This window comes from Pleurodeles waltl, chromosome 2_2 (genome assembly GCF_031143425.1).
Source record: "Pleurodeles waltl isolate 20211129_DDA chromosome 2_2, aPleWal1.hap1.20221129, whole genome shotgun sequence".
Classification (NCBI taxonomy): Eukaryota; Metazoa; Chordata; class Amphibia; order Caudata; family Salamandridae; genus Pleurodeles; species Pleurodeles waltl.
The window spans coordinates 1,143,551,737-1,143,576,843 of NC_090439.1; the positions used below are offsets into that span (position 1 = coordinate 1,143,551,737).

General features: G+C 47.4%; 1 protein-coding gene across 1 annotated transcript in view; it reads left to right on the forward strand.

The window, feature by feature from the left end:
- The window catches only part of LOC138282976 (glutathione synthetase-like), a 309,854-nt gene that overhangs the window by 94,870 nt on the left and 189,877 nt on the right, over nt 1-25,107 (forward strand). The window contains exon 4 of the mRNA XM_069221064.1: nt 7,798-7,937. Coding sequence (XP_069077165.1) covers nt 7,798-7,937 — 140 coding nt within the window. The remainder of the gene's footprint in view (nt 1-7,797; nt 7,938-25,107) is intronic.

The following is a 25,107-nucleotide window of genomic DNA, read 5'->3' on the forward strand; positions in this document are numbered from 1 at the left end:
CCTGAATGAGATGCACTGAGCCAAGTAGGATGCCCTCAAATGAATTTCTCTCAAATTTTGTCTTCCATGTGTAAGCCAGTGTGCAAGAAAGAACACATTTGGGGAAATGGCATCTGAATCAAATTATAGTATGGGTAACCCCAAATTCAGAGTTGTACCAAAAACACTAATTCTAAACTCACTTGTCATCCAATTCTGTTTTCTAGTTCTTTTTATGTTTTAGTTTTTTATTTCAACCTTTAGGGCCTAATTTACAAGAAACTGGCGCATTGTGATCGATGCACTAGTTTTCCTGTGCTCCCCCCTAATTACTCCTTGGGGCCAATGTATTTATAGCACAGTGCTCCATGGCGCACAGTGTCCACAACTGCGTCAGAAATTCTGACACAGTTGTGGCACCCAAACCTTAGCATTGCTGGAGTAGTGTCAAAAATGTTGACACTTGTCCAGCAATGCTAAGAGGTCCCAATTGAAAAACAGCACTGCATCACTATATAGCCTGCCCTAAGCAGGTGTTAAAAAAGTGACGCAGTGACAGCGCAGAATGGCATTATGACATCTTGTAGATTTCACTGCGTCATTCCTGTGGGGCTTTTGCGGGGAAACACCTACCTTACATACATTATACCTGGCACAGGTATAATGTTGCGCAAGGCTTTCCAAAGTGGTGCACCAGGGCGGTAGGCCCAACCGGTGACAGGTAATTCCTTCTCTGTCACCGGTAGGGTGCTCCCCCACCCCCCTAACACACACCTGACACCCCGAACCCCCTCCATCCAAACCCCCTCACCCCCTCTGATCATCCCACTCCCCCCATACATGCATACTCCCACAGACACGCACCACATATACAACCAATCACTCACACTCGCATACACGCATTCATACATGCATAATTTCAGACATGCTCGCACACATTCTTACACACAATCGCATTGACATGAAGACACGCACTCACTTCACCATTCTTACACACATTCACTCACACGCATAAAACCACGCAAACAACACAACACACACAGATGCATTAACACACACTCACACATTCATGCACACAACCAAACACACACACACACACACACAAAACACCCCCTCACCCCACTCCCCTGTTGGAATCCCGACTTACCTTTATTGAGGAGGTCTTCTGGCAGGGAACAGGTAGGGGTGCTGCTACCGCCAGCAACGCCCTCCAGCAGAACACCACCAGGCTGTCTCACAGGTCATGATGTGGCTGGCGGCGTTCAACTAGCGTGGCGGTGCTGCTGGTAGCAGCGCCAGCTTACCACCATCTGCCAGCATGATCACTGCCCGATTTCTGCCCTTCTCATGGCGGAAGTCCGGCAGTGATCATAATATGGCAGACAGATGGTAGCCGCAGTGACAGTATTTTGGCAGCTGTCACTGCAGCAGTAGGCGGTTTTTACCGCCATTGTTATAATGAGGGCCTAAATGTTTTATTTACCACCTTGTGATACATATTGATCACCATGAGGAATCAGCCAAGTCCTGGAGCAAGTGCTGGGGTGAAATGTAGGGGTTGAAATGGATTGGGATCTTAGGAGAGGGATAGATAGTGACTTTTACTTGTTTGTCACTGCATCCCAAACGTCAGTGTGGTGCTCACTGAGGCGCTAAGGGATATATTTGGAGTCGTGTCTGTGTTTCCAAATTAGGTCCCACTATGGCTCTGTCCATGTACTCCCACGTTTTTCTGATTTGCGGGTGTTCCATTCAACCATCACCCTCAGCTGTGCCACTCTGTTATATGTGTACATATCTGGTAGCGGCAGCCCTCCCTAGGTCGGAAGCAAAGTTTGTACCAGATCCCTGCTCCTCCCGGATGTATTTACATATTCATTAAAGTAACTTTCTGCCATCATTATGAGAAAGCCTGGAATTCATTAAGTGATGGTAGAAGTACATCCAGTTTAATGGCATTGAACTTGCCCAACCATGATGCATCTTAAAGACCATTTAAAATGTGTGGGCTCCTTTGATGCTTGCTCTAATGTGGAAGCATCAAATTCAGCATTCCGGATTTAGTTGTATTTATTTTAAAATCTTGAGACCTTTTCAAAGTCTAATCCAGGCAGAGATTTCACCAGCTCTATCAAGTTTAGGGGTAGATGCAAACAGTCTGATCTTGTACTCATCCCGGCCAAACTGCAGGTCTCTGATCCCCTAATCTCCTCTTATGCGATTCACTAATTGTTCAGTGTGTACAGTGTACAGTGAACAAAAGTATGGACAGGGGACTCCGATGGTATGCCCCCCTCGCTGGCGTAAATGGTTTTGGGTTTTCCTCTATTAAGTATGATCCTTGATGTGGGAGATTGGTATCCTGCTTACTAGTTTCCTGAAGTTTAGACCAAGGTCTCCCCTTTTCAGCACCTTTGCTAAGAAGCACTAATCCATCCGGTTGAAAGCAGTTTCTGCATCTAAGATCACTGGTGTTGATTACTTTTTTGCTTTGATGACCAGATGGACCACCCTCCTAATGTCGTCATGGGTTTGACAATGTATTATGAACCCCGATTGGTCAGGGTGGATGAGATTGTGAGATATGTGTTCCAGTTTCATTGCTAGCAACTTCGTTAAGATTTTCACATCAACATTTAGAATTGCTAAAGATCCATACGCTGAGCACCTCCCAGGGTTCTTCCCCCATTTGTGTCTTAGGAATATCCAGGGTTTCAAACATTCAAATCTTTAGGAATGAGTTGAATACCTGCACCAAAAGAGGTGGTACTGATTCTGAGAACGCCTTATAAACCATCCCATGTAACCATTTGGCATGCTGCCTTATTTATTTTCAGCTTTTTAATGCCTGTTTCAATTTCACCCTTCATTTTGGGATTTTAAGTCGGATACCTTCTCTGTTGTAAGTATGTGGCTTTTGTTTTAAGTATTTGTCTTCTAGTGTCTCTTGGATGTCTTCTGCTGGACATAGCTGTGAATAATGATGAAAGAAGGTGTTTAGTTTCTCGTCTTCCTTGGTGACTCTCTCTTCATCTCCTAGGACTATTTCTTTAGTAAATTCACAGTCTTGATTGATTCTAAGTAGTGGGACAAGGCGAGGGCCATCCGTATTTTTATGAGCATAATGCATGTGCTTCAACCTCATCAAATGCAGTTCAGTCTTTCTTGTTTTTAATCTGTGTATTTGGTCTCTAAGTGATGTGACAGTCCTTAGAAAGCAGAAGCAAGTCTTAGGTTTTCTTCCAGTTTACGTCTATGCAGATGCCTAATTCATCTGCGGTTAAACTTTTTACTGAAGGGCCCCCTTGGAGGCATCCCAGATACCTGATAGAGAGATGTTGATCATTAATGTCCTTGTAGTCTTTAATATGCACACATTGTTCCCCTTTTAGAACTAAGGGCCAGATGTAGGTAGCTGTTTGCATGTCGCAAACTGCGAAAAACGCAGTTTGCGCTATGCAAACAGCCTAATGCGATACACATCCCCAAATTGCGAGTCGGTACCGACTCGCAATTTGGGGATGCGACTCGCAAATAGGAAGGGGTGTTCCCTTCCTATTTGCGACCACATCGCCATGCTGAGTTGCTTTGTGACCGCGAATGCGGTCGCAAACCAACTCGCAGTTACCACCCGCTTGAAGTGGGTGGTAACTCATTCGCAAAAGGGAAGGGGTCCCGTTTGTGAATGCCAGATTTTTTTTTTTTCAGAGCAGAGTTTTTCTGAAAAAAACGAAACCAAATGGTTTCGGAAGTTTTTCTTTTTGCAACTCGTTTTCCCTTAAGGAAAACGGGCTGCAATAAGAAAAAAAAAAACTGCTTTATTAAAAAAGCAGTCACAGACATGGAGGTCTGCTGTCTCCAGCAGGCCACCATCCCTGTGAGTGCATGGACTCGCTATGGGGCTATGGGGTCGCAAAATGTGACCCACCTCATTAATATTCATGAGGTGGGTCTTTGTGGCCCCATAGCGAGTCGAAGAAGGTGTCTGAGACACCTTTCTGCATAAAATTCTGCGAGTTGCAAATTGCGAGTCGGTATGACTCGCAATTTGCAACTCGCAAAACTTTACTTTGCTACATCTGGCCCTAGGTCCCTTATGGATGAAAGATCCATCTTCCTCCTCTTAACAGCCTCTCTCCTCAGTTTATGTCCATCAAACTAGGAGCATGATCTGATATTGATGTCATTCCTGTTTCAGACTGAGATATGCGTGGGTGAGCGTGTTGTATGGATGTTTGAGAAAAATGTATAACCTTGTGGTGTATTATGATGTTCCTGCCAAATGTCTTAGAAGTCTAGTTCTCTAACTTTGCTCTAAGTTTAGTTGAAATCCCTCCTCCCCCAGAATTAGGTGTCCCAGTGCCCATTCTATTGGTTTAAGGGTCCCACACTACAATAAAGCTGTCCATGATTATAATGTCTCCCCTGCAAACCCTGCTTGTGTGTTTATCACATTACATCTAAAGGCGTCTCGCCCTGAGTTAGGGCTGCAAGTAAGCATTATTGACACCTTTTTATTTTGCAGAAACCCTCACAAAATCTCACACAGTTCTGTAGTTGCAAGGGTTTTAGTGTTGGTCCCCCCCTCTGACAAACCCTTAGAGTGGAATATTTGGACTGTAATACTCCTTGTTAGGCCACTTTGAGAGGGATGGTATATTGTTTTGCAACTGTAATTTGCTACATATTTGTAAATGAATACATATATACATAAAGGTGGTGAGATTATGCTCACATAATGCAAACTTCAAGCCGGTGCTGGCTTTGGTGTCAATCCGGTGGATAGCCTATATATAGACTTATTGGTTCACTGGGAACAATCATAAGAGATTCCATAGGTTTGATCTGTTTATTATGAAAAGTTATAATTAATCCAGTAGGCTCGACTTATTGTGCAAAGCAAGGCACGTGTTAAAGGTAATAGGTTTTTAAAGGTGAATTATTATTACACTGTGTTAAAGCGTGTAGGCAGGTTACATTGAATCGCACAACTGTAGTAGGCAAGGTGTTTGGTGCTGTGAGGAGAGGAGATTTGCTCTATTGTAATCCTTATTAGGTGGGGTGACCAGGTGTCTCTGATTTTCTGGGGCAGTCCAGTATTTTCACTATCTATCCTGGCAGTTTTCACTAAATTTAGAACAATGTCCTAATTTTCAGAAAGGGACGACTGAGCTTAAGTTTTCTCTTACAGGATTCATTAGGCGTGCTTGTGAGAAGGCACTTTAAAGATCACATATAATATTGGGTATAAAAGTTGTAATAAACACTCTTAGTGCCTCCTTGTCTTTTATGTTGGTGAGCAGTGCCAATGAAGTCATTCTCTGCAGCTCAGTCAATGCAACATTGGAGTCCTATTTCTATGTTTGTGGAACGTCAGAGGTTTTGGTTTTCTGACTATTATATTACTAGGCCCTCCTAGGAGGGATTATGTATTCTTTTACCAACTGTAATTTTGATTATATTTTTCATCTTATTATGATATACCTAAATGTTGCATTATGGAAAAGGTCACACTCAATACAGTTATTCTGAGGCAGTTATGGGAAGAAGTCAGTGACAATCAGGCTATAGGTCTTATTCCTTCATTAGAAAAGGTTATTTCAACTGCCAAATGTCTGAAATGGTTATTTTGAAAAAGTTAAAACAAAGGCTGTAGGCCTGACTTACTTATCATGTAATGCATATGTTAAAGATATCAGAACTTAAGGGTGGATAGTTATTGCACCGTGATAAAGCCTGCAGACATGTAGACATGTAACTCGTCATATGCAATCTTATGCATGATCTATTCAGGCAAGGAGCCTGGTGATGATTATCTCTTTGAAAAACCGTTGGAGTAGAAGATTTGCACTTTAATAATTCTTGCGAGAAGCTCTTGGAAGATCCGACAGGCTGAGGTGTCTGCGGAACTATTAAAAATACATATTTGTCTATATGTAAACAAACATTACACAGTGGCGGTCACCATTCCGTAGATATAGGGGGTCATTCTGACCCGGGGCCATGGTCGGCGGGAGCACCGCCGACAGGCCGGCGGTGCCCCGCAGGGCATTCTGACCGCGGCGGTTCGGCTGCGGTCAGAAGAGGCAAACCGGCGGTCTCCCGCCGGTTTACCGCTGCCCTTAGAATCCCCCACAAGCTGCGCCGCCATGGGGGATTCTGACACCCCCTACCGCCATCCTGTTCCTGGCGGTTCGCCCGCCAGGAACAGGATGGCGGTAGGGGGTGCCGCAGGGCCCCTGGGGGCCCCTGCCGTGCCCATGCCAATGGCATGGGCACGGCAGGGGCCCCCGTAAGAGGGCCCCGCAAAGTATTTCAGTGTCTGCTAAGCAGACACTGAAATACGCGACGGGTGCAACTGCACCCGTCGCACCCCTGCAACTCCGCCGGCTCAATTCTGAGCCGGCGTCCTCGTTGCAGGGGCATTTCCTCTGGGCCGGCGGGCGCTCTTTTGGAGAGCGCCCGCCGGCCCAGAGGAAATGTCTGAATGGCCGCCGCGGTCTTTTGACTGCGGTGCGGTCATTCAGCGGCGGTACCTTGGCGGACGGCCTCCGCCGTCCGCCAGGGTCAAAATCAGGCCCATAGTTTGATCAGAGTTTCCATAAGAGCATCTTTTGCTAATGACTTTGGTTTCATTTAACAAATCTACACGACAAAAGTTCTTCCACCGCAGCTTCTTCCTGGAAAGTTTCACACTGATCCTTCATGTGGAGGCCAAGAAATAGGGGATTTCACAAAACATTGATCTCCGATGTTAATTCTCATAGGAAATTTAGCTCTCCTAGCTATAAAAAAACAGTTGAACGAAATTATACTAAATTTGGAAAACAGTTTGAACTTTACTCAGCATGTTTTTTGTGTTTTGGTGTAAATCGGTTCTGCCTTTTTTGAGAAACATGGGTTTAAAGAGGTGCTTGGGTTGGTCTTGAATGAGTTAAAAAATGAGGAATTTCTGCAACGTTCGTCCTGCAGGAGACCTGCTGTACCAAAAATAAAAAAAAGTACCCTCTGATTGGTCAAAGAAGTTTCTTTCACTGCAACTAAAATGTAACATTTTCATGACGCAGGTCTCACAGTACTCCCACGAGACCAAGAGCGACCCTACGGTAAGGTCCCACTGTACTCCCATTGTAGCAGCACCCAAGCTTCACCCCCATGGTACAATGGTACCGCCCATGCCTCCTTGGGGGGGTACGATGTGGGTAAAGCTTTGGCGCTGTTACCACAGGAGTACTGCAGTACATGCAAGAACATAAAAAGCAAAATGTGTGTTGGTACTCCTCAGGGATTTAGGTGTCTGTTGAGCGTTGGGTGCAGGTCCTGGCCAGATGCCTGTTCGGACAGTCAAACACTCGCTGCTTTAGACCAAAGGCCACGTGAAGCAGGGGCTGCCTACCCACAGGGGGATTTCTGCAAGACCCAGCTGTAGGCCAGGCACCGGGGCCAACCACTGCTGAGCACGGCCAAAGGATGCGTGTAGAGGAGGGGTGGGCACCCATTGGTTGGTTGGCTAAAGGTTCTGGGCAGAGGCCATGCGACCAAGCCACCCCTGCGCACAACCTCAAATATTACATTACTCGTGACATATTATATGACATTGATGAGATCACATTTTATAAATTTAAGATAAGCTCAATCAATCTTTATCTGGAAACAAATGTCAAACCATTTCACTTTGTATCTTTTATGGCAAAACGAAGACCTTAAGCTCAAACTTCATTTCATTTTTAGGTATCTGAGCATTCATGCATCACGTAAACAGTTGAAAAGCTGGACAATAGATCTGTCTCAGTTCCTCACGTGTCTTTCTTCTGTCAGACTGTTTTCCTAGGACTCAATCGGTCAGACTACATGTTCCATTGTGAGGCAGATGGCACCACATCTCTAAAGCAAATTGAAATCAATACTGCTGCTGCAGGTTTTGGAGGCCTTGCATCAAGGCTCACCGAGGTGCACAAGTAAGGACATTTTCTCATCCATGTATTGATCCATGGTGAAACCACACAAAGGTCTCTCAAAAGATGGGGCCGGTATATTATTTAAAATTTTTATTACATATCCTGTGCTCTATGAATATTAAAGCTGTGCTTACATCTTGTCTTTCAACGCTGAATGACAATAGGATTAGGGGTGTGCAAAGATATTCTGATGCAAGCAAATTTTCTTGTAGGTCATGATTGTTGACCATTGCTAACCGAGTTCCCTCTTTTCCTCCATTTTTGCCATGGTGAGTTTGTCCCTGCAAACAGGCAGTTTACCATTCCAGGTGCTAGTTCTTGCTAAAAACTGATTTATCATCTCATGAGTTCACTTTAAAAATGTTTCCCTTGTGAATTTAAAGATTGATGTTTGTGACTGCATTTATTTGCAACATTATCAGAATTGTGAAGTACCTGATATTTACTTCAAACTTCAAAAACTACAGTAAATAGTAATTGTAGTATTTGTAAGAAGTACAGGAAGTTACAAATAAACTGTACAAATGTTGTGCATCTCTAATCACTCCTTACTGATTCCCTGAACACTATGAATCACTCATTGTAGAAGGGGGCTTTAGGGTTATGTAGGAGGCTGGCCTGGTTTTTTAGTGGGTACCTAAGGTACTTACACCTTATACCAGGTCCAGTTAACCCTATATTAGTGAAATGTAGGCAGTGTCTAGAAGCCAGGCTCTCTAGAGACAGCTTATCTATGAGACATGCAAAGCTCATGCACTACACTGTAGTCACACAGTACTCACACACATGAAAGAAAGTACTCAGTGTTACTAAAATAAAGGTACCTTATTTTGCTGACACAAATGCTAAAAATACCATAGAGACTATACTCCCTTAGGAGGTAAATACTACACAAATTATATACACTAGTATGCAAAAACGTGAAATTTTTTTTAGAAAACAGTGCAATTAGTGAAAATCACAATAGTTAGAAATGGGCCTGGGGGAACACAAACCATATACTAAGATATTGGAAGGCGAATGTCGGCCCCCCACCTAGGCAATTGTAGTGTGTAGAGGGTAGCGCTGGGAGTACTAGAAAAGCCCAAAGGTAAGTACACAACCCACCCCAGCGACCAGGAAAACAGGAGTAAATCACAGAAAGGTTCCCAGATCACACAGAGAGAAGAAAAGAAGAACTATGCAAAACCCAGAAGAGACTGCAAGACACCAACAGTGGATTCCTGGACCTGAAGACCTGTGTAAGAAGGGGACTAAGTCCAAGAAGCACAGAATATTCCAGTGAGAACAGGAGCCCCTGCTAACCCGGATGAAGGTGCAAAAGAAGAACCACCGCTGAAGAAGAACAGTCAGTACTGCACCAAAGAAGACGGAGTCGGGTTCCTGGTTGGTGCAAATGATGTCCCACGGCGGATGGGTGATTGCAGTCTGGTTTGCGTTGCTGGAGTCCACGAACAAGCCTTGGCACATGCAAAGGTTAGTGGAAAATTGTGCTGCCCGGGGCCAGGAAGTACCAGGTGGACTCTACCCAGGAGGAGGAGTCAGAGGGGGCTCTCAGCAACTCAAAGAACCCACAGAAGACCAGGCAGCATGCACAGGAGCCCCACAGCACGGGGACAGAAGAGGTGCAAAAGTAGGCACACACAGCACTATGACAAAGGCTCTCATGCTGCCGGAGAACCACTGAGGAAAATGTGCATCACAGGATAGAGTGCTGGGGGCCAGAGCTGCACGGTGCACAAAGAACTTTGTGGAAGGATGCCAACAAGCCTTGGCAACTGCAAAACACGCAGTGCACGGAGGTACTGTCTTGCGTGGAGAGGCAAGCTCTTACCTCCACCAAAGTTGGACAGTAGGACGTCGGGACCATCGGGACCACTTCAGTCCACCATTCGTGATGCAGGATCCACGCAGCTCAGCAGGAGAGGGGATCCACATAGCCGGTTGTCGTTGCAGTAGGTGGCTGCTGAAGCAGGGGAGTGACTCCTTCACCCCAAAGGAGATTTCTTCACTCTTCTGGTGCAGGCTGAAGACAGACTGTCCATTAAGGATGCATGACCGGTAAACAGTTGAAGTTGCTGGCAGCAGCTGAAGATACAATTTTGCAGAAGTCGTATTTGCTTCTTTGTTGCAGTTTGTAGAGTTCCTGGTGGGTCCGGATGCAGTTTCTTTGGTGAAAAGTTGAAGTAGAGGATGCAGAGGATTCCTGCTAGAGTCTTGCAATCCGAATCTTAAGAACCACCCAAAAGAGAGACCCTAAATAGCCCTGAAAGGGGATTGGTCACCTAATCAGGTAAGCACCTATCAGGGGAGGGCTCTGACGCCACCCCCTGGCACTGGCCACTCAGATGCTTCCATAGTTCCCTGCCAACCTTAAATCCAAGATGGCAAAACCCAGGGACCCTCTGGAGGAGTTCTGAGCACCACCCCTGGGGTGGTGATGGACAGGGAAGTGGTCACTCCCCTTTCCTTTGTCCAGTTTTGCACCAAAGCTGGGCCTGTGGGTCCCTGAACTGGTGTATACTGGATTATGCAAGGAGGGCACCAAATGTGGCCTTCAAAGCAATTCCAGTGGCTTGGGAAGGCTACCCCTCCCAAGCCTGTAATACCTTTTTCCAAAGAGAGAGGGTGTAACACCCTCTCCCAAAGAAAATGCTTTGTTCTGCGTTCCTGGGCTCGGGCTGCTTGAGCAACAGGAGGGCAGAAACCTGCCTGAGAGGTGGCAATAGCTGGGGCTGCCCGGAAACCGTCAGAAGGCTGCAATGGCAGTACTGGGGGTCCTCTAAGGAGCCCCAAGAGTGCATGGGATCATACGAATGCTTGCAAAAGCATGGGGGTATGATTCCTACATGTTTGATACCAAACATGCCATTATGTAGCTGGACATAGGCAGTGACCTATGTCCAGTGCACGTGCAAAATGGCATCCCGGCACTCACGAAGTCCGGGAAAATGGTCCTGGAGGTCGTGGGGCACCTCTGCTAGTGCAGGAATGCCCTCACGCACAGGTACTCTGCACCCTGCCCTCAGGGCTGGAGGGCCTGCTATAGTGGTGACTTATAAGTGACCTGGTGCAGTGTAAATGGCAGTGAAAGGGTGCATGCACCTTTTCACACAGGCTGCAACAGCAGTCCTGCTGATGTCTTTGCATGGGCTCCCTATGGGTGGCAAAAGACATGCTGCAGCCCATAGGGATCCCCTGGAACCGCAATGCCCTGGGTACCTAAGTACCATATACTAGGGACTTATAGGGGGGCACCAGTATGCCAATTGTGGGTGAAATACTGCGTTACCAGTATGCAACAACCATAATTTAAGGGAGAGAGCATAACTACTGGGGTCCTGATTAGCAGGATTCTAGTAGACACAAACACACTGTCAAACAGGCCAAAAGTAGGGGTACCCAGGCTAGAAAGAGGCTGCTTTCCTTCAGTTTTATATCACAAAATTATTGATCTTGACTTCTTGATCGTGAGGGCAATAAATACTCCTCCTCACTACTGCCCAAGATGTCAGTCTGCCTGCAACCTTTGCATGAATGAGGTAATCATTGATCCAGAGCCTTCTAGACTGCAATAGAAAAGACTGAAACTGTCAGCTCCTTGCTTCCCCAAAAACTAATGTGAGGGAAGATAATCCCTTAGAGGGATAGAAAAAAATGCATCTTTGCCTTTAACCTATCACAGCTCGGAATAGTTTGGAGAAACTACAAGAATCCGCCACTAGACACTTTCTTCCCACTATTTGAGGTTTTTTCATCCCTGCTTTTTCCATATTTCTCCTTCTTTCTCCCCTATGTATTTTTCTCTCTCATGCTCTGAGCCAAAGTCTGATGAGGAGTAAGAAGTGGCAGTTTCCAAAAATAAGTGCCCGTGGATACTGCTTGCAACCACCGGGTCAAATTAAGCACTGCCTCCAATGTTCCCAGGTTTATATGCATAGCTCAGTGGAGATGGACCACTTTACAGAAGTTACTGGGGATGCACTTCTCCAAACCACTGTTAATGTGAAGACTGCAACACATTTCACAGATGCAGTGTGTAGGAAACTGGCTCTGTATATACTATATCAAAATGAGATGTAGGTGGTCATTATGACATTGGCGGTCAGCTGACCACTGGCGATGGCGGTAGGTTCGTCGCCAGGCTGGCAGTGAAGAACGCCAAATTATGACCATGGTGGTGATCCCTCCCATAGGCAGCCAATGTACCACCGACCCGTCAGTGCAGTCCGTCCACTGACCACGGCGGTTGCCATCTTCAGGCTGGCGGAACACCACACCCTGCCCACCACATGACATAGCAGACCGCCAAATGTTCCAGGGCAGGACCACTACCACTAAAAGCCTTCCGGAAATGAATCATATAAAAGGAGACACTCACCGCCAGGGACACAGAGGAGTCTGCGGCCACCATGGAACCCGAACTGGAAGTCCTGCCAATGCTGTACCACGCAATGGCAGTCCAAGAGCAGCAACACCGACAACGACGCTGAGTACAGCCACCTAGCGCACAAGGGAGGGAGGGGAGAGTGACACACCCACATGCACAACACACACCATACACACATACCACATACTGAGAACTATCTGCAGAGAAAACCAACAGCAACATAAACCTGAAGTGAAGAAAGCCAGACACACATAACTTTGGTCCAACCACTGTATTTCGGTGAGAATAGCGACCACATTAACATCATGACAACTATATACACAAGGGCCATTGGCCATTCTAGTGTCTAGATAAAGCTACAGGGCAACATCTAAGGCCCAGTTTGACTCCTGACAGCCCAAGTCACTCCACTGGGCAGGGAAATCATGCTGATGGTAGGCAGGCACCTCACGGGGCAGGGGTGGTTGAGGGGGGTGAGGGGGAAGTTTCTTGGGAGGGGGTTCCTTGGACTTGGGTTTGGGAGGGGGCGGGTCCTTGCTCCGTTGCTTAGGGGGCGGAGGTGGTGACTTGGAGTGGGGTGCTGGAGTGCCACTCTTGTGCTCCTTAGTTGCAGGTGTAGGTGCAGCAGGAGGGACATGAGTGGATTAGGAGCTGGAGGTACTGGGATGGGGAATAGGGAGCTTCCTCTTACAGGCAGGACGGGGGGAGGAGGAGGGAATAGGTCAAGGCGGAAAAGGAAACGTTTGTTAGGTCCAATGGGGCAGGTTATGGGAAGAGGTTTGGGAGTGGAGGTAGAGGGAGTGGTTGTAGGAGGTGCAGGTGTGCTGGACTGGGTTGCAAGTGCATGGACAGTGTGCGTGTGTGAGGTGTATGGCTGTTGAGTGTCTGAGTGGGAGCGTTTATGTGTCTTTGGAGGGGGGCAGACAGGTTGGCAGAGGACAAACAGGAAGTGTGAATGTATGTTGTGGTGGTGTCTGCAAGTGAGGTTGGTGTGCTGCATGAGGTTGTGATGGTGGTGGGATGCCTGGGCATGTGGTGTGTGGGGTGCTAGTCTGGTGTCTGTTGTTTTGGTGACTCTGGGCAAGGCTGTAGAGGGGTAATGATCTGGGTCTGATGATACAGTGCTTGCAGGTGTGAGAGTTGATGTGACTGTGAGGGATGACGGGGGAAACAGTGGAGGTAGTGGCTGTTGTTGTATGTTCTACTGTGTGTTAGCTGTGTGTGTGCTTGTGGAGTGGTGTGGTGCCTGTGCTTGTCTGTGAAAGTCCTGTTTGTTGTTTGCTGGTCTAAATGTGTGCATGGGATGGGCGGGGGGAGAGGGCTTCGGAACAGGTCGTTGGAGGGGGGACGGAAGAACCAGGGACATTGGCTTCCATCAAAGAGGAGGCCAAAGCCTGAAATGATCTCTTTAGGGCAGCCATGCCACCATGAATGCCCTCCAGATAGGCATTGCATTGCATTTTTGCATCTGGGATGCCAGCCCCTGGATGGCATTCACTATGGTTGACTGCCCTACAGAGAAGGATCTCAGGAGGTCAATAGCCTCCTCAGTGAGGGCAGCCGGGCTGACTGGGGCAGGGCCTGAGGTGCTGGGTCAAAGGAGACACACACCCTCCTGGGTGAGCGGGCACGGGCAACTGGGTCGGACTACTGAGAGGGCAGTGCTGGTATGGGGGGGTGGCAAAAGATGTAGTAGCTGGGGTGGTCCCATAAGGGTCCGCCACCACCAGGGAACTTCCATCAGAGGAGGAATCAGAGTCAGATGTTGTAGCTCATGTATCCCCTGTGGTGCTCCCCTTGCCCTCCAACCCACTGGAGCCCTCGACTGCAGCTCCCCCACTCGCCGGTGCCCCTGCTCCTTTGCCAGATGATGCTAATGCACACAAAGACAGGATGAGCTTGGCAGAGGTTGCTGGTCCCGCTGGATGTGCCGCTGTTCTTTTGCCGGTTCTTTGAAACAGGAGACAGGCCTGTAGGGCTGGGGCCAAATCAGTTGTCATCTTCCTTTTTCTCTGCTGGGGCTTTCATCTATGCAGTTTATCTTCTTCTTGTCAGGTCACCAGCATTCTGGTGACCTGGGCTCAGGGAAGCCCTTAAATACAAGATTTAGGGGCGTACAGGGGTCAGAGGGCAGTAGCCAATGCCTACTGTCCCTGAGGGTGGCTACAACCTTCTTGTGTCCACTCCCTTTGGGGAGGGGGACACAGACCTAACCCTATAGGTCCCTGTCCTCCAAATCAAGATGGAGGATTCTGCAGGGAGGGGGTCACTACAGCTCTGTACACCTTAGAGGTAGTCCCAGCTGAAGTGGTTACTCCTCCTTGTTTTTCTTAAGTTTCCTGCCGAACTGGCTGCCAAAAGTGGGGCTTTGTCTTGGGGGCGGGCATCTACACTAGCTGGAGTGCCCTGGAGCACTGTAAGATGAGGCCTGAGCCCTTCAGGCTCACCGCCAGGTGTTACATTTCCTGCAGGGGGAGGCGTGAATTACCTCCACCCAGAGCAGGCTTTGTTTCTGGCCTCAGAGAGCACAAAGCCCTGAACCCATGGGGTCAGAAACTTGTCTGCTTGTGGCAGGCTGGCGCAGATCAGTCAGTCCTACACTAGAATATTGGGTAAAATATGGGGGGCATCTCTAAGATGCCCTCTGTGTACTTTTTAGAATAAATCCAACAATGGCATCAGTGCAGGTTTATTGTGCTGAGAAGTTTGATACCAAACTTCCCAGTATTCAATGAGGCCATTATGGAACTGTGGAGTTCGTATCGACAAGCACAAGGGGTCCCTTAGGGTGGCATAACACATGCTGCAGCCCTTAGGGACCCTCCCTGGTCACAGGGCCCTTCGTACCCCTGGTACCTCTTACAAGGGGCTTATCTGTGTGCCAAAGGTGTGCCAATTGTGGAAACAAAAGATACATTTTTAGGGAAAGAACACTGGTGCTGGGGCCTGGTTAGCAGGATCCCAGCACACTCTCAGTCAAGTCAGCATCAATATCAGGCAAAAGGAGGGGGGTAACTATAACAAAGGCCAGCTTCCTACACAAGTCCCCCCCACCCCAGCCCTCAGGCAACGAGACTCAGCCAAATCATGCAATAGTCTTCCTAGTCTGTCAGGCTAGGAAGAGTAGGGAAACAGGCTCATTTGTTGCAGGGCCTACTCTACCTTACATCCTCCTGCCTAGGTCATTCCCTCTGGGGAACTGACCTACCTCAACAGTGAGAGGACCCAATTGGAATTGCTTCTTGTCTGTGCTTTTAGTTCCTTCACCCATCCTTTTTTATCTTGGGGCTAGAGGTATCCACCTCTGCTAATCCTATTTTAGCCAGGGTCACCCCCAGCGTAAACAAAGTGATTACCCACATCTGGAGTAACCCTTCCATGACAAACAGGGTCAGGGGGGCTATCTTGCTCTTTGGCATGGGGTCGAACCACCATGCCAAGGGCAGTGCAGCCATAAAGTCTAACACCCAGCAGAGACCACTGATGACTGTCAATGCCCAGAACTACACTTTTATCTCTTCACCAACAGGGTAAGGGGCTCAGATACAGGCTACTTTGGGTTCAGGGTGCCTCTCTTCCGTGCGCTTCCTCTAGACACTGCAGGGGCAGTACCTCCAGAATCCTTGGGAGAGGATTGGTACTGGCCCAGCTCCTCTTTTGGGCTCTGATCAACCTCTGGGTAGTCATTTCCAAGGAGACAATCAAGGGGGAGGTCTGTACTGACTACCACCCTTCTCCTGATAAAGGTTCCACCCACTTCTAGGGGCACAAATGCCAGAGGCCTATTAGTGACCTTTTCTGGGCTAACCCTTACTCTGGCAGTCTCACCTGGGATGTACTGGTTTGAGAGCACCAACCTGTCATGTACAATAGTGTGACTGGCACAAGTGTCTCTCGGGGCAGTGGCTGGGATTCCATTCACCAGTAGGTGGTGGACGTGTCTACTCCCCTCTGGAATCTCCAACTCACCTGTTTGACCCATTTTCCAGTCGAAGGCTATGAGGAACTCCTCATCTGAGGAGTCATCCCCAATGGCTACACTGGTCACCCCTGGGGTTTTGGTAGGGGGTTTGTTTTTGGGACAAGACGTCTCCTTGGTGTGGTGCCCTGTCTGTCTACAGTTGTGGGACCATGCCTTAGTGGCATCCCATTTCTTATCCTGGTACCCACTTTTGTTTTGGGATGTGTCTTGGATCCCTCCCACCTGCACAGGATTTTGGAGGCCTACTGAAGAATCTTTTTCTTTATTTCTAGGAGTGTCACCCACTTTCTCCTGGGAAGACTATGTAACCCCTTTCTTTTGGTCACCCACAGTGGAAATCTTGAATACCCTAGTCTTGACCCAGTGGTCTGCCGCCTTTCCCGATTCTGGGGGTGAAATTGGACTCCGGTCTACCAGATATTGATGCAGCTTTTCATTGAAGTAGTTACTTAAATGTGATCTTTCATAAACAAGTTATAAAGCTAATGTAGGAAAATTGCCCTTGTTGCAGTTACCCCCCACCTTTTGCCTGATATTGATGCTGACTTGACAGAGAGTGTGCTGGGACCCTGCTAACCAGGCCCCAGCACCAGTGTTCTTTCACTAAAAAATGTACCATTATTTCCACAATTGGCACACCCCTGGCACACAGATAAGTCCCTTGTAAAAGGTACCAGTGGTACCAAGAGCTCTGTGACCAGGGAAGGTCCCTAAGGGCTGCTGCATGTGTTGTTCCACCCTAAGGGACCCCTCACCTAACACTTGCAGGTTATGTGTTGGTGGGGAGAAAAAGGCAAAGTTGACATGACATCCCTCTCAGGATTCCATGTACACAAAACACTGCCTGTGACATAGGTAAGTCACCACTCTAGCAGGCCTTAAAGACCTAAGGCAGGGTGCACTATACCACGGGTGAGGGCATAGCTGCATGAGCAATATGCCCCTACAGTGTCTAAGTCCAGTCTTAGACATTGTAAGTGCAGTGTGGCAATATCATTAAGTATATGGTCTGGGAGTTTGTCAAAACGAACTCCACAGTACCATAATGGCTACACTGAATAATAGGAAGTTTGGTATAAAACTTCTCAGAATAATAAACCCACCCTAATGCCAGCGTGAGTTGTATTAAAAAAATGCAAACAGAGGGTATCTTAGAGATGCCCCCTGTATTTTACCCAATCCTTCCGTGCAGTACTGGCTGGTCTGTGCCGGCCTGCCACTGAGAGACAAGTTTCTGACCCCCTGGGGTGAGAGCCTTTGTGCTCTCTGGGGCCAGAAACAAAGCCTGCACTGGGTGGAGGTGCTTCACACCTCCCCCTGCAGGAACTGTAACACCTAGTGGTGAGCCTCAAAGGCCAAGGCTTCGTGTTACAATGCCACAGGGCACTCCAGCTAGTGGAGATGCCCAGCCCCCAGACAAAGCCCCACTTCTGGTGGCAAGTCCAGAGGGATATTTAGGAAAAACAAGGAAGAGTCACCACCTCAGCCAGGATCACCCCTAAGGTGTCCAGAGCTGAAGTGACCCCCTACTTGCAGAATCCTCCATCTTGGCTTGGAGGATCAGGGCCAATAGAATGAGCACCTGGAGGGTGTAGCCGCCCTCAGGGACAGTAGCCATTGGCTACTGCCTTCTAACCCTAAAAACGCCCCTAAATATTGTATTTAAGGGCTCCCTGAACCAAGCTAGTCAGATTCCTGACGACCTCAAGAAAAGAAGGACTCCTGAGCTGACAACTCTACAGAGAAGGAAAGGCGACAACAACTGACTTGGCCCCAGCCCTACCGGCCTGTCTCCTGCTTCAAAGAATCTGCAGAAGAAAGGCGACGTGTCCTGCAGGTCCAGAGACGTCTGAAAAACCTCCAGAGGACTGCTTGCATCACAGAGGATCAAGAACTCCTGTGGACAATGGCCCTGTCCAAAGAAGTAAAAAAGAAACGTCTTCTAAAGGACTTCCACCTCACTCCAGAAACGTGAGTCCTAACCACTCTGCACCCGATGTCCACAGCCCGAGTCCAGATGGCCCAACCGACCAGCGAGTACCCCCAGGCGACGGCAACAGCAGCCAAGAGCCCACACTGGGTTGACCTCTCCACGACAACGCCTGCAGAGGGAATCCCGAGGAACCCCCTGACCCTGACTGCCCTGGATGAAGATAACCAACACCAAAGGACCCACTGATTCTGCAGCCCCCATGCCTTGGAGAAATCGACACCCGGTGCATTGACGATCAACAGGTGGCTCTCTTCCCTGTCCGACCGGTGGTGTGCCTGAAACACCCCCTGGATCTCTCCTGCAGCACCTGAGTGACCCCGGGGTCCCCTCATAGAGTTTAATTGGAAACCCGACGTCCTGTTTGCACCCGGCCACCCCAGTGGCACTGAGGGTGTGGGATTGGTGCCTACTTGGGGCCCCTCCAGTGCTCCTCTAATCCCCCCTGGTCTGCCCTCTGAGCAGCGGGTACTTACCTGCTGGCAGACCGAATTCTGAGTGCCCCCTGTCTCCATAGGAGCCCACGTTAAAATTCCTCAACTTTGACCTCTGCACTGGCCGGCCCCATGTGGCTGGTGGTGAGTGTTCGGGGTTGACTTGAACACCAAATAGTGGACTACCTATAACCCGGAGACTGGAACTATAAGGCGTGTACTCTCCTCTAAAACTGCACTTTATTTTCTTTCCCCAAGAACTTTTCTGAAAATTCACTGTGTCCATTTTTAAAATAGATATTCTCTGTTTTCTTAAAAACTGTTTACTTCTGAACTGAGTCTTGTGGTTCTAGTAATAAAGTATCAAAAATATATTTTTCTATATAAAATCCTAGTGGTCTGGAGTTAAGTCATTGAGTGTGTGTTTCTTCTATTGCTTATGTGTGTACAACAAATGCTTAACACTACTCTCTGATAAGCCTAACTTTTTGACCACACTACCACAAATAGAACATTAGTATTATCTATTATTGCCTTTGTCAAGCCTCTGGGGAACCCTTGGACTCTGTGCACACTATGGGGGTTATTACAACTTTGGAGAAGGTGTTAATCCGTCCCAAATGTGACGGATATACCACCAGCCGTATTACGAGTTCCATAGGATTTAATGGACTGGTAAAACGGCTGGTGGTATATCCGTCACTTTACCGTCACTTTTGGGACAGATTAACACCCCCTCCAAAGTTGTAATAACCCCCTATATCTCATTTGATATAGTATATACAGAGCCAGCATTCTACAGCCCACCTACAGCCCATCATAGTCATGCACTTCATTTCCAGTTAACTAATGTTCTCTTTTGTGGTAGTGTGGTCGAGCAGTTACTCTTATCAGAGGGTAATGCAAAGCATTTTTTGTACACACACAGACAATAGACGAAGCACACACTCAATGACTTAACTCCAGACCAATGGTTTTTATATAGCAAAAATATATTTTCTTAATTTATTTTTAGAACCACCATATTCAAGTTGCAGGTAAATACTTCAATAGATTCGTATTTCACACAGGTATCAACAGTACTTTGTTTGAAATCAATAAGGTATACAGGTTTTGAAACATTGGCAATAATCTGTTTTAAAACTTGACAGTGCCATTTTCAGAAACAGTTCCTAGGGAGGGAAAGTTAGATCAGTTGGCAGGTAAGTACAACACTTACAGTTCCAGTCTCCGGGGGTTAGGAAGTCACAGGTATGGGTTCAAGTTAACCCCAAACACCCACCACCAGCGACACGGTGCCGGCCAGGTGCAGAGGTCAAAGTGGAGCTAATTTAACGTGGACTCCTATGGAGACAGGGGGTACTCTGAATCAGGCCTGACTGCAGGTAAGTACCTGAGACTTGGAGGGCAGACCAGGGTGGATTAGATGAGCACTGGGGTGGCCACAAGTAGGCACCAAACACGCACCCTCAGCAGCACAGTGGCAACCGGGTGCAGGGTGCAAACAGGACATCGTGCTCCCAATGCTGGTCTATGAGGGGACCTCTGAATCACTCAGAAGATGCAGGCGAGGTTCAGGGGGTCAGTTTGGACTGACCACCAGCTGGACAATGAGGAGGGCCACCTGCTGAACAGAGCCCGACCGGAGGGCGGATTCTCTAAGGCCTGGGGGCTGCTGGTGCAGTGCTCCTTCTAGGAGTCCGATATCTTCGCCTGGGGCTGTCGTGGTCAGGGGAGTCCTCGGGATTCCCTCTGCAGGGTTCATTGTGGAGGGGTCAACCAAGGGTGGGTACTTGCTCACAATAGCATGGGGACTGTCTCTAGCTGGTTTGACCACCTGGGCAGGGGCCAGGGGCGTTGGGTGCAGAGTGGTTAGGACTCACGCATTCAGAGTGAGGTGGGAGTCCTTAGTTGTTGTTTCTCCTTGGACAGGGCCACTGTCCAGGGGAGTTCTTAGTTCTTTCGAATGCAGGGCAGTCCTCTGGAGCTTGACAAAGGTGGCTGGTCCCTCTGGATGCGTCACTGTTCTTTTGCAGGAGACAGGCCGGTAGGGCTAGGACCTAATCGGTTGTCAACTTCCTTCTTTGCTGGGGCTTTCAGCTATGCGGACCGTCTTCTTCTTGTCAGGTAGCCAATCGCTACTGTCCCTGAGGGTGGCTACACCCTTCTTGTGTCCACTCCCGTTAGGGAGAGGGACACAGACCTAACTGCTATTGGTCCCTGTCCTCCAAACCAGGATGGAGGATTGTGCAGGGAGGTGGTAACTTCAGTTCTGGACACCTTAGAGGTGGTCCCAGCTGAAGTGGTCACCCCTCCTTGTTTTTTCTTAAGTTTCCCGCTGAACTGGCCACACAAAGTGACTCTTTGTCCAGGGGCAGGCATCTCCACTAGCTGCAGTGCCCTGGGGCACTGTGACATGAGCCCTGAGCCTTTGGGACTCACTGCTGGGTGTTACAGTTCCTGCGGGGGGGTGTGAAGCACCACCACCCAGAGCAGGCTTTGTTTCTGGCCTCAGAGAGCATAAAAGCCCTCACCCCATTGGGTCAGAAACATGTCTGCTAGTGGCAGGCTGGCACAGACCAGTCAGTCCTACACTAGAGGATTGGGTAAAATACAGGAGGCATCTCTAAGATGCCCTCTGTGTACTTTTTAGAATAAATCCAACACTGGCATTGGTGCAGGTTTATTCTGCTGAGAAGTTTGATACCAAACTTCCCAGTATTCAATGAAGCTATTATGGAATTGTGGAGTTCGGAATGACAAACTTCCAGACCATATACTTAATATGGCTACACTGTACTTACAATGTGTAAGAATGGACTTAGACACTGTAGGGGCATATTGCTCATGCAGCTATGCCTCTACCTGTGGTATAGTGCACCCTGCCTCAGGGATGTAAGGCCTGCTAGAGGGGTGATTTACCTATGTCACAGGCAGTGTTTTGTGCGCATGGCACAATGAGATGGATGCCATGTCGGCTTTGCCTTTTTCCCCCTGCCAACACACACAATCTGCAATGGCAGTGTGTATGTGTTTGCTGAGGGGTCCCTTAGGGTGGCATAACACATGCTGCAGCCCTTACGGACCCTCCCTGGTCACAGGGCCCTTGGTACCACTGGTACCTCTTACAAGGGGCTTATCTGTGTGCCAGAGGTGTGCCAATTGTGGAAACAATGGTACATTTCTAGGGAAAGAACACTGGTGGTGGGGCCTGGTTAGCAGGATCCCAGCACACTCTCAGTCAAGTCAGCATCAATATTAGGCAAAAAGCAGCAGAGGTAACCGCAACAAGGACCAGTTTCCTAAACAGTGGCTGGCAACATCACATAGAAGCTGTTTTGACAGATCTCACCGTGGACCACGTTAGTCAACTCATCTCTTTCATGGTGCACTTTCACTTGAATATCTTAAAATTGGTCAAATCTTACCTTTTCTAAGGAAACCTTCAGCAGATGCCCATGATCTTAGGAATGTTCTCCCTGTTGCAGGATTACCCTTTTGAAGAAAGGTGCTAGAAAGATGAGTTTCTTACCAGATGTGTCAACACATTGCAGTCAATGTCTTCCTAGTAATTTTGAGTATGGTTTTCGAAAAGGGTTCAGCACACTACCTGTCCTCCTTCAAGTTATGGGTGATACTCTGCGATTCCTCGACACAGGAAATTCTTGCCTCCTCTGGCTACTGGATTTTTCTGTCACATTTGACCTGGGCAGTCACTCTCTGCTGATCAGCATCCTCAAAGACAAAGAATACATTGAGGTAGTATTACATAATTGTATCATTTCTTACCTGTACAACCTGTTCCAAATGATTAAATACAGGATTTCTCTCTTTAGTTCAGGTAATGTACAACAAGGAGTCACCCCAGGCTCCATTCTTTCCTGCACTTAGTTGAATATCTCCAGGGAACCTCTGGGGACCATCCTTGAGAATTAAGGTAACTGGTATCATCAATCTGCTGACTACACTCAGCTATACCTCAAGATTTCCTGCCCTCTCTCTTCTCCAAAACATGGGCAACTTCTCAAAGATAGAGATTCACCTTCCACCAAAACATGATTCACAAGAAACACAATAGAATGCATGCTTATTTCATCTAAGAGCTCCTAATTTGCAGTCTTGGACTAACTAATTCCACCTCGCTACCAAACAAAACATTATTGTGGACAATGCCAAATCATTGGGTATTATCCTGGACAACAGACTAAAGCTCGGGTGCCATATCAGTGCCATGGCAAGGTACATTTGTTCCCCACTGAAACAACTTTGGGTATCAAACAGTTCATTGCTGAGCAGGATCTGAAGTCCCTAGTTCAAGCCCCTGACCTCTTGAGGCTCAATTATTGGAACATAATGCTTACAGGATCAACGAGATCACACCTCACTTTTCTCAGGCTGAGTCGAATACTGCAGCTCGTTTTGCCTCTGAGTGCAATACCTCCAACCACAAGACTCCAGCGCTTTTAATGCTCCAGTTGCTCTTCACTGAAGCTGGAACTCAGTTCAAGAAGCCCTGCATCACTCAAAACAAGGCCTTACGCTCATCAACCCGATGTTGTCTGGCAGAAAAACTGAAAGTCTTTGGTGGTCATTTCTTCCGGCTTTGAGCACCGTCTCATGTCTATCAGCATTCAGATGGAACCTGAAAGATCTCTTGTTTCAAAAATATTTCCAAGCTGTGGCCCAAATTTGGACAACCTCTGCCCGCGGTCATTTTGATGCCTTCAATCGTTTCGTCTATACCTTTATTCATGATCCTCCATGAGGGCACGTTATCCAATGACTGGCACTTTTTGTGGATGTTCCTCGTTATGTGTATATATGTTTATATTTCATTCAATATTGTGTATTTCTATTTATAATTCACATTGAATTTGTGTTTTTTTCTGTGCTAGTGTTGCTTCTGTATATACCAAAAAATTGCACACACAGTTCCAAAAGGCGGGAAGTAGTATCTACTAGTTCTGCAAATCAAGACAACCAAAAGGTTGTAAGCACAAGCCCTCACTCACCTTTCGGTGACATGCTGCATCATAGGGCAGTGCTCCTCGTCAGGCCGGCGCTGCAATGCCTGACGGGTCTGCTTTGCAGACAGTGAAAATCGCTACTGCACCCGTCGCACCCCTGCAACACCGCCGGCTCCATTCGGAGCCGGCTTCTATGTTGCAGGGGCTTTCCCGCTGGGCCCAGCGGGAAAGCCAGAATGGCATCCACGGTCTCCTGACCGCGGAGCGGCCATTTGGCGGTGACCTCATGGCGGGCGGCGACCGCCGCCCGCCGCGGTCACAATGACCGCCTTAGTAGCCCAAACTTAGAAAACATCTAGCTATGGCGCTATCAAAAATAGCAGCAGTATTAAAACATTAGCAGCTGGTATCTGAAAAACAAAAGACAAATAACAATACACAATTCATTCATTTACCCAATTTCTAAGGTAATCAACAACAACGTCTACTTGATCAGGGGGGCAGCAACATCAGAAACAGGAACAAGGTAAGGGTAGATGGTTTAGAGTTTGGACTATAAGGTTACTATGCAAACCCAGTATTGAGCAGACATAGTAAACTCAGAAAAAAATAAACACCTGAATGTCAGTAGACTGTCTGGCAAAGCATGAAGTGTCAAAGTGACAGAAAGTCTCTCAAGAATAATCTGCATCATGTACCAAGGAAATCTAAATCAGACTAATGGTGACTGAACATTAAATTAAACTTAATAAACTCTTGTGATTGGCTAAAACATAAGGTGAGAAAAATATGTCCAATGAGAAAGTTAACATATATCAAAATTATATAAAATGTTAGCTCTGAAGTTAATTATTGGTCGTTACTTCATTGACGAAACTCGAACTGATACAAATTGTGTATTGTACATTCTCTTCTCGGGCTGCATCTGTAGACCCATTGTTTGGCAGCTTCCGAATTCGCTGTTACAGGATAGTGATTACAAAATATGGAAACATTTCCTCCACACCATTTCCTGGAGGGAAAAACGTGAGTTAGAAACATAACTACAAGCAAATATGCGAATATAATGAATGAAGCCTGTTAGACAGCGGCGATGAAGTCATAAGAACAGAATACACTAGAAACATTTAATACAGATAACATTGCACAGTGGCATTGCGTCTGCTTCAGCCCAGCAAAGGCCACAAAATAAATACTCATTTTATTTCAGCATTTATTTTAGCAGAGAACATGCCCTTGAAGAGGCAGAATATTTTTCATCACAGTGTTAATTTAACATTAGAAAACATATGCAAACCTTTACTTTCTGGTGGCCACTAAGTAGATCACAATTTTCGTAAACATAAATTTATAACCAAATTAATTCACATTAGTACATAAGTATTGTTACGTAAAAACAAAATATTT